This window comes from Salmo trutta, chromosome 27, assembly GCF_901001165.1.
Source record: "Salmo trutta chromosome 27, fSalTru1.1, whole genome shotgun sequence".
Classification (NCBI taxonomy): domain Eukaryota; kingdom Metazoa; phylum Chordata; class Actinopteri; order Salmoniformes; family Salmonidae; genus Salmo; species Salmo trutta.
In genome coordinates, this window is record NC_042983.1 from 26,399,870 (window position 1) to 26,410,517 (window position 10,648).

At 43.1% G+C, this 10,648-nt stretch overlaps 1 protein-coding gene across 1 annotated transcript in view; it reads right to left on the reverse strand.

The window, feature by feature from the left end:
• Positions 1-8,059: 8,059 nt before the first annotated feature.
• The window catches only part of LOC115164740 (spermatid perinuclear RNA-binding protein), a 38,621-nt gene continuing 36,032 nt past the window's right edge, over positions 8,060-10,648 (reverse strand). Inside the window, exons 15-18 of the mRNA XM_029717499.1 lie at positions 10,405-10,545; positions 10,164-10,278; positions 9,329-9,379; positions 8,060-8,479 (exon numbers count right to left, since the gene is read on the reverse strand). Coding sequence (XP_029573359.1) covers positions 8,391-8,479; positions 9,329-9,379; positions 10,164-10,278; positions 10,405-10,545 — 396 coding nt within the window. The 3' untranslated portion in view covers positions 8,060-8,390. The remainder of the gene's footprint in view (positions 8,480-9,328; positions 9,380-10,163; positions 10,279-10,404; positions 10,546-10,648) is intronic.

Here is a 10,648-nt window from a genome sequence, read left to right on the forward strand (position 1 = left end):
CTCGGATTAAATGTCAGGATTTGTGAAGAACTGAGTTTAAATTTATTTGGCAAAGTGTATGTAAACTTCCAACTTCAACTGTATCTATACTGAACAAAAATATTAATGCAACATGCATCAATTTCAACGATTTTACTGAGTTAGAGTTCGTATAAGGAAATCAGTCAATTGAAATAAATGAATTTGGCCTTAATCTATGGATTTCACGACTGGGTAGGAGTGCAGCCATTGGCGGGCCTGGGAGGGCATAGGCCCACCCACTTGGGAGCCTGACTTAGCCAATCAGAATGAAGCTTTATTTCATCAACTGTCTGGGTGACTGGTCTCAGACGATCCCGCAGGTGAAGTCGGATGTGGATGTCCTGGGTTGGCGCTGTTACACGTGGTCTGCTGTTGTGAGGCTGGTTGGACGTACTGCCAAATTCTCTAAAACGATGTTGGAGATGGCTTATGGGAGCGAAATTAACATTAAATTCTCAGGCAACAGCTCTGGTGGACATTCCTGCAGTCAGCATGCCATTTACATGCTCCCTCAACTTGAGGGATCTGTCGCATGGTGTGTGACAAAACTGCACATTTTAAAGTGAACTTTTATTGTCCCTAGCATAAGGTGCACCTGTGTAATGATCATGCTGTTTAATCAACTTCTTGATATGCCACACCTGTCAGGTGGATGGATTATCTTGGGAAAAAAGAAATGCTCACAACAGCGATGTACACAAATTTGTGCACCAAATTTTAGACAAATAAGCATTTTTGTACATTTCGAACATTTCTGGTATCTTTTATTTCAGCTCATGATACATGGGATCAACACTTAATATTTTGCATTTATATTTCTGTTCAGTATATTTGAAAGTGGAGTCAATTTGTGGAGAGAAACCTAAACTGGTACGTCCACTGACGACCCTGACCGTGTAGAGGCTAAAGGCCAGTAGAGGGTGCTGCTGCCACACTCCACATGCTTTTCCCAGATGTGCAGGCTTTGGTTCCAGAGCAGCACCTGATTCAACAAAAAATGTATAATAATCAAGCCTTTGAGAAGTTGACATTAGTTGAATCAGGTGTGTTGGTGTGCTACTTTCACTAACTAGAGGTTGAAAGCTAATGTTTGTAATTACTAATTTAACCATGATTAAAAATGAGGAAAATGATTGACGAGAGCTGTAAAGTGATGTGGAGTCCACTGCTGCTCTGGAATGGAACCATATTACAAATCTCGTTACTCTCTGCAGAGTAGAAATCAATTCTTGGGCCTATGCAGACTCTGTGGGCCACTTTCCCAGACCCAGATGAATCCATTGAGAATAATGTAATTCAGGACTAAGGTTAATCTGGGTCCAGGATGCATTGAAAAAATGACGAACCAAAAGCTAATTACGTGATCAGAGGATTTATAAGGGGACGGAGATGAATTTGTGCCACAACTCACGAGGATCTATCCCAAACAATCAAACTGGGCCCCTTCAGTTATCAATGGTTTGAAGCAGTCTATATTATTTATAAAACATTGCCATAGGCTTTGGCTTGGAAGTGCTATAATGCACCTTCCACATTCTAAAAATGAATAAATTCTCTTGTTCTTAAACCCATGTCTTTAAACACAGCCTGCCCCCCCTGTTAGGGGCAGGAGGATTGAGATGGAAGCCCTGAAAAATTGACAGCCCAGCATCTTTTTTTATTTGATTTAACCTTTAATTAACTAGGTAGGTCAGTTAAGAACAAATTCTTCCTTGCTATGACGGCCAAACCCTAACGATGCTGGGCAAATTGTGCGCCGCCCTATGGGACTCCCAATCATGGCCGGTTGTGATACAGCCTGGAACCGAACCAGTGCCTTAGACCGCTGCGTCACACGGGAGCCCAATTAAAAAAAGGTGCCACCAACCTCCTGTGATATATACATATATAGTTCTGGTCTGAATACTTCGTGACCACTGATCTGAAAAGGACTATACAGCACTGTAAAGTAAGGAAAATCCTATAAAATTGTACCCAACTGGTGCGCCAAAATGTACTTTCATCTATCAGTGGTCAGAGACCAAAAGGAGATGAATATACATTTATATTTTTTATTGGGACAGAGTCAGTGGAAAGATAGGATGACAGACCCCAGCAAAGCTACCACCACTAACGTAAGTGCCAGCGTTGCGTAATCCTACGCCACCTCCTGCTTGGCTCACACTGCTAAAAATACCAGCGTCTCTGCAGATCCATCCGATATGATCATGTGTGTCTAGGATCAAATGACTTCACCATTCCTCTGTGTCAGGCAGTCGCTAGCCTGCCCAGTGTGTGCCGATGCAACTAGAGCTTATTTTGGGTCCCATTCGGGGCCAACGTCTGGACAAGCTGCTAAGTGGGTAAGGCTGGAAGCAAGGGGCTCTAGTGGCTACAATGGAGAGCTTGACTCCAGGTGACAAGGCCTATAAAACAGACTAGCTCACATGTCCAAGACTCTCTTTAAAAGGTTTGTTTAATGCTAAATTCAATTTGTACTGTACATAGATACTCCCCACTGAATGCTCATACAAAACAGAATCCTGTGGTAAGCAGTAACAGTTTTAGAGGAAGCGGATGGCTGAATGGGTCCAAGAGCAGTAAATCACTAATAACAGGTATAGTCAGCCCTTTATTCTAGGATTGAGACGACACTCATAAGACTGTAGAAATAGTTGAGGGCAATGAGACAGTACATTCACAAAAAGATAAGAAAAGAGAATGTCCAGGAAACGACAAATAACTGAACTGGAGGGTATAACAGAAAGCTGCCATTGAAGGAGCGCTCAGGTTTCAGAAAGTTGTGTTGTGTTTTTACAAAGAAATCATTCTCATAGAGAAATATATTTTTTTTAAACAAAAATCAATCACAAGTCCATCTGAATATTGTTCTGAGAAAATAATGGATAGAACATGTAATACCATAAGCACACTACATAGATGTGTGCACAAACTTGAGGACATTCAATACCAGCAGCATTTGATCAAGTGCAGGCAATGCCTTTAAACCACAACAAACAGGATCTAAGACTTTCTGAAGATAGATACATCAATTACAGAGAAAACTTGAAAAGTACATGCATGTCTTACCCACTGTTACAGGATTAGGTGCGTGTGTGTGAGTGAGAGAGAGAAAGATGGAGACAGAAATTGAGAGTTATTACTTCCTGGTTGTACATATCATTCAAGATGTAAATGTGCTGGCCTGAGTAGAGTTATGCTATTAACTGCTACTAGGATTTTTTTTTAAATTGACTAGTATGAGTCTACGCTCTGCTAACACTTATAATGTGGAAATAGTTTTTACAGTACTTACAAATTAAACTCGTAACATACATACACACACACACACACACACACACACACACAAAGTACAAGTCAAAAGTTTGGACACACCTACTCATTCAAGGGTTTCTTTATTTGTACACTTTCCTACATTGTAGAATAATAGTGAAGATGTCAAAACTATGAAAGAACACATGTGGAATCATGTTACCAAAGTGTTAAATCAAAATATATTTTAGATTCTTCAAAGTAACCACCCTTTGCCTTGGTGATAGAATGCCAAGAGTGTGCAAAGCTATCAACCAGCTTCATGAGGTAGTCACCTGGAATGCATTTCAATTAACAGGTGTGCCTTGTTAAAAGTGAATTTGCTTCCTTCTTAATGCATTTGAGCCAACCAGTTCTGTTGTGACAAGGGTGGTATACCGAAGATAGTATATACTTGGTATTTTACCAAATAGGGCTATGGCAAGAGCAGCTCAAATAAGCAAAGAGAAATGACAGTCCATCATTACTTTAAGACATGAAGGTCAGTCAATCCGGAAAATGTCATGAACTTTGAACGTTTCTTCATGCGCAGTCGCAAAAACCATCAAGCGCTATGATGAAAATGGCTCTCATGAGGACCGCCACAGGAAAGAAAGACCCAGAGTTACCTCTGCTGCAGAGGATAAGTTCATTAGAGTTACCAGCCTCAGAAATTGCAGCCCAAGTAAACGCTTCAGAGTTCAAGTAACAGACATCTCAACAATCAACTGTTCAGGGGAACTGCGTAAACCATTTACATTACATTTACGTCATTTAGCAGACGCTCTTATCCAGAGCGACTTACAAATTGGTGCATTCACCTTATGATATCCAGTGGAACAACCACTTTACAATAGTACATCTATATATTTGGGGGGGGGAGGGTTAGAAGGATTACTTAATCCTATCCCAGGTATTCCTTAAACCAGGCCTTCATGGTCAAATTGCTGCAAAGAAACCACTACTAAAAGGACACCAATAAGAATAAGAGACTTGCTTGGGCCAAGAAACACAAGCAATGGACATTAGACCAGTGGAAATCTGTCCTTTGGTCTGATGAGTCCAAATTTGAGATTTTTGGTTCCAACCGCCGTGTCTTTGTGAGACGCAGAGTAGATAAACGGATGACCTCTATGTGTGGTTCCCACCATGAAGCATGTAGGTGTCGTGAGAGTGCTTTGCTGGTGACATGGTCAGTGAAAAATGTAGAATTCAAGGCATGCTACCACAGCATTCTGTAGCGATACGCCATCCCATCTGGTTTGCGCTTAGTGGGACTATCATTTCTTTTTCAACAGGACAATGACCCAAAACACCTCCATTTAACCAAGAAGGAGAGTGATGGAGTACTGCATCAGATGACCTGGCCTCCACAAATCACCCGACCTCAACCCAATTGGTATGGGATGAGTTGGACCACAGAGTGAAGGAAAAGCAGCCAACAAGTGTTCAGCATGTGGGAACTCCTTCAAGACTGTTGGAGAAGCATTCCAGGTGAAGCTGGTTGAGAGAATGCCAAGAGTGTCCAAAGCTGTCAAGGCATAGCGTGGCTATTTTGAAGAATTTTGATTTGTTTAACACTTTTTTTGGTTACTACATGATTCCATGTGTGTTATTTCATAGTTTTGACATCATCACTATTATTTTACAACGTAGAAAATAGTAAAATAAATAAATAAAATAAAAAAATGGAATGAGTAGCTGCGTCCAAACTTGACTGGTACTGTGTGTGTGTGTGTGTGTGTGTGTGTGTGTGTGTGTGTGTGTGTGTGTGTATGTATATATATATGTATATATATAAATATATAAATAAATTCAGCAAAAAGAAACGTCCCTTTTTCAGGACCCTTTCAAAGATAATTCTTCAAAATCCAAAAAACTTCACAGATCTTCATTGTAAAGGGTTTAAACACTGTTTCCCATGCTTGTTCAATGAACCATAAACAATTAATGAACATGCACCTGTGGAACGGTTGTTAAGACACTAACAGCTAACAGACGATAGGCAATTAAGGTCACAGTTATGAAAACTTAGGACACTAAAAGAGGCCTTTCTACAGACTCTGAAAAACACCAAAAGAAAAAAGCCCAGGGTCCCTGCTCATCTTCGTGAACGTGCCTTAGGCATGCTGCAAGGAGGCATGAGGACTGCAGATGTGGCCAGGGCAATAAATTGCAATGTCCCTACTGTGAGATGCCTAAGACAGAGCTACAGGGAGACAGGACATACAGCTGATTGTCCTCGCAGTGGCAGACCACGAGTAACAACACCTGCACAGGATCGGTACATCCGAACATCACACCTGCGGGACAGGTACAGGATAGCAACAACTGCCCGAGTTACACCAGGAACACACAATCCCTCCATCAGTGCTCAGACTGTCCACAGTATGCTGAGAGAGGCTGGACTGAGTGCTTGTAGGCCTGTTGTAAGGCAGGTCTTCACCAGACATCACCGGCAACAACGTCGCCTGTGGGCACAAACCCACTGTCGCTGGACCAGACAGGACTGGCAAAAAGTGCTCTTCACTGACGAGTCGCGGTTTTGTCTCACCAAAAGGTGATGGTCGTATTTGCGTTTATCATCGAAGGAATGAGCGTTACACCGAGGCCTGTACTCTGGAGCGAGATCGATTTGGAGGTGGAGGGTCCATCATGGTCTGGGGCGGTGTGTCACAGCATCATCGGACTGAACTTGTCGTCATTGCAGGCAATCTCAACGCTGTGCGTTACAGGGAAGAGATCCTCCTCCCTCATGTGGTACCCTTCCTGCAGGCTCATCCTGACATGACCCTCCAGCATGACAATGCCACCAGCCATACTGCTCGTTCTGTGCGTGATTTCCTGCAAGACAGGAATGTCAGAGTTCTGCCATGGCCAGTGAAGAGCCCGGACCTCAATCCCATTGAGCACGTCTGGGACCTGTTGGATCGGAGGGTGAGGGCTAGGGCCATTCCCCCCAGAAATATCCGGGAACTTGCAGGTGCCTTGGTGGAAGAATGGGGTAACAGCTCACAGCAAGAACTGGCAAATCTGGTGCAGTCCATGAGGAGGAGATGCACTGCAGTACTTAATGCAGCTGGTGGCCACACCAGATACTGACTTACTTTTGATTTTGACCCCTCTTTGTTCAAGGACACATTCCATTTTTGTTACGTCACATGTCTGTGGAACTTGTTCAGTTTATGTCTCAGTTGTTGAATATTGTTATGTTCATACAAATATTTACACATGTTAAGTTTGTTGAATATAAACGCAGTTGACAGTGAGGGGACATTTCTTTTTTTGCTGAGTTTAGTATACAAATGTACTTGATAAATAACTGCATATACATTCAGTGGTACAGTATACATGAATTCAAATAAAATAAAATCATACCCTTTTTGGGTTAAAACAGATTCATAAACTCAGCAAAAAAATTTTTTTTCAACTTTCCTTTTTCAGGACCCTGTCTTTCAAAGATAATTTGTAAAAATCCAAATAAATTTCACAGATCTTCATTGTAAAGGGTTTAAACACTGTTTCCCATGCTTGTTCAATGAACCATAAACAATGAATGAACATGCACCTGAGGAACGGTCGTTAAGACACTAACAGCTTACAGACGGTAGGCATGAGGACTGCAGATGTGGCCAGGGCAATAAATTGCAATGTCCGTACTGTGAGACGCCTAAGACAGCGCTACAGGGAGACAGGACGGACAGCTGATCATCCTCGCAGTGGCAGACCACGTGTAACAACACCTGCACAGGATCGGTACATCCGAACATCACACCTGCGGGACAGGTACAGGATGGCAACAACAACTGCCCGAGTTACACCAGGAACGCACAATCCCTCCATCAGTGCTCAGACTGTCCGCAATAGGCTGAGAGAGGCTGGACTGAGGGCTTGTAGACCTGTTGTAAGGCAGGTCCTCACCAGACATCACCGGCAACAACGTCGCCTATTGGCACAAACCCACTGTCGCTGGACTGTCGCTGGACCAGACAGGACTGGCAAAAAGTGCTCTTCACTGACGAGTCGCGGTTTTGTCTCACCAGGGGTGATGGTCGGATTTCGCGTTTATCGTCGAAGGAATGAGCGTTACACCGAGGCCTGTACTCTGGAGCGGGATCGATTTGGAGGTGTAGGGTCCATCATGGTCTGGGGTGGTGTGTCACAGCATCATCGGACTGAGCTTGTTGTCATTGCAGGCAATCTCAACGCTGTGCGTTACAGGGAAGACATCCTCCTCCCTCATGTGGTACCCTTCCTGCAGGCTCATCCTAACATGACCCTCCAGCATGACAGTGCCACCAGCCGTACTGCTCATTCTGTGCGTGATTTCCTGCAAGACAGGAATGTCAGAGTTCTACCATGGCCAGCGAAGAGCCCGGATCGCAATACCATTGAGCACGACTGGGACCGTTGGATTGGAGGGTGAGGGCTAGGACCATTCCCCCCAGAAATGTCCGGGAACTTGCAGGTGCCTTGGTGGAAGAGTCTCACAGCAAGAACTGACAAATCTGGTGCAGTCCATGAGGAAGAGATGCACTGCAGTACTTAATGCAGCTGGTGGCAACACCAGATACTGACTTACTTTTGATTTTGACCCCCACTCCCCTGTTTGTTCAGGGACACATTCCATTTCTGTTAGTCATATGTCTGTGGAACTTGTTCAGTTTGTAACTCAGTTGTTGAATCTTATGTTCAAACTTGTTAAGTTTGCTGAAAATAAACACAGTTGACAGTGAGAGGACGTTTCTTTTTTTGCTGAGTTTATATCACACGAATATTGCAGTGTTATGCAAAGTCCATTCCCAAACAGCACATTTCCACTATTTCAAGTAGATATAAAAGATAGTCAAGTATTGCAACACACTGGAAAGTTCCAACCCTGACAATGTTGTGCTTCTTCTCCTTCTTGGATTGATGTCTGCACAGAGAGATGGTCCTGATTCTCCACCCTTGTGTGCACTTGCACAATACGTGAAAAGGGTGGAGAATTTGGACAGCCTTAGTAAGGTAGATAAAGCCTGGTCAGACAGGAAACGGGAAGTTTCAAAATGTCAAGTCATCCCCCACTGGCTGCGAGATCAGAAGAAATCCTGAGGACCCAGGTGAATTATAATAGGAGTAGCAATTGTCTGTGGCTGGTAAAAGGCACTGTCAATGTACAAACCACCTACAGAGGGAGAAAGAAGGGGAGGGAGCAGAGAGACTGTAGTTACGACCGTGGCCTGTAGGAATCAGTGTTACACACTAGACATGACGCCATTTTTGGTCACGATTTGCTGTGTTGGATTAGGTGAAGAATGAGAGGATTGCAGTGGATATAAAAAAAGTGGTGACATGGGTCTAGCTGTGAATTTCAGAATGCTAGGCAAGTCAAGAAGTACTGGTACTCAACTGATAAATAATATTCATTTATTTTTTTCAATTGTATATCTCAAAATACGTCTCAAACAACTCAAGTAACCAATTAAATGTATAGATTTGGAACAAAAGACTTATTAATAACAAAAATGTATGGACAATCAATATCCATTGAACAAGATAGATTTTACAGTGCATTCAAGCAAGTATTTTTGTACCCTTAAAAATATATCATACAAAACAAACTATACAAAATATAAAATAAAAACATTTTTTAAAGTCTCTTTCTAAGTTGTTCACATGGGGGTGAACAGCCGTCCTAAATCGGATAGCCGTGGTGCGAGATGGAAGACCGGGGACAATTGTAGAACAGGGAACATTACAGAGGGCATTCTTGAGAAAAAACCTACAAAGAAAATGTAATAAACGTAGTCTACCCATTCAAATTAAACGTGGAACATAGTCTAGCCCCGTGTATCAGTCAAGTGGACTGTACCACTCAAGAGATCAAAAATGGAAAAGTGCGGATATAATGCAGATTTCACATTTGACTGTTCTATGTCTGACCACCATCATTAAGAAATCAGGAAATGGAAAGGTGAGGTGGAACAACAAGCACATGCATGACACGGTCTAGTAGCTGCTGGCCCCTGCTTACCATAGGCAGGGAAGGGAGCTGCAGGACCATAGCCATATGGAGCTCCATAGCCTGAAAACAGAGGTCAAGGAACTTGGGTTACAGGAGCAGTACTTCTACACCGAGTATACCAAACATTAGGAACACCTTCCTAATATTGAGTTGTTCACCCCCCTCCCTTTTGTCCTCAGACCAGCCTCAATTTGTCAGGGCAGGGACTCTACAAGGCGTCAAAAGCGTTCCACAGGGATGCTGGCTCATGTTGGCTCCAATGCTCTTAATAGTTGTCAAGTTCGCTGGATATCCTTTGGGTGGTGGACCATTCTTGATACAGACAGGAAACTGTTCAGCATGAAAAACCCAGCAGTGTTGCAGTTCTTGACACAAACCAGTGTGCCTGGCACTTACTACCATACCCCATTCAAAGGCACTTAAATATTTTGTCTGGCCCATTCACCATCAATGGCACACATACACAATCCATGTCTCAAGGCTTAAAAATCCTTCTTTAACCTGTCTTCTCCACTTCATCTACACTATTTGAAGTGTATTTAACAAGTGACATCAATAAGGGATCATAGCTTTCAACTGGATTCACCTGGTCAGTCTGTCATGGAAAAAGCAGGTGTTCTTAATGTTTTATATACTCAGTGTATAGCAACAACCTAACAGACACCAGGATTGTTGTCAATCCCATTTAAATTCCAGTCAACTCACCAAATTCCAAATGTTCCCAATTTTAAAGCATTGAAGAGAAATGGAATTTCAGTGCTGTTCCTGAATTGACTGGAATTAAAATGAATTTGACCCCAAACCTGACAGACCACACACTTCCACACCAAGCCCCGGGTCTTACCTGGTGGGAGGTACCCATAGGTAGGAGGAGCGCTGATGTAAGGTGCTCTGTGCATCACTGGCCTGGTTCTAGGCCTGCTGTGGGCATGGACTGGGACAGACACGGTTCTCTTCACCTGCAAACACACACATTCATTACGGTTATGGCGTCACCTTTCCATACATTTCTTTACATTTGGACGTATGCTGCACGACTAATATGAATTCTATGGATGTGCTGACAGTGATGTTTGTCCACCCACCGGTGTCCCGGGCCCCCTCTTCTTGTTGCGGGGGTCTTTTGAGTCAGAGAAGAGTCTCTTCAGAGCAGCAAGGGCAGCACTAGCCTTCGCTGCTTTCTTATTGGGCCCAGAGCCTCTGAACTTCTGTTCATCAACTTCCACCTACAGTACACACCACACACTGTCAATCATTCAGAACTACACTAGGGCCATTTCACTGCCCAGTGAAATAGCAAAGCTCTAGATTCTTTTTATTTATTTAGAT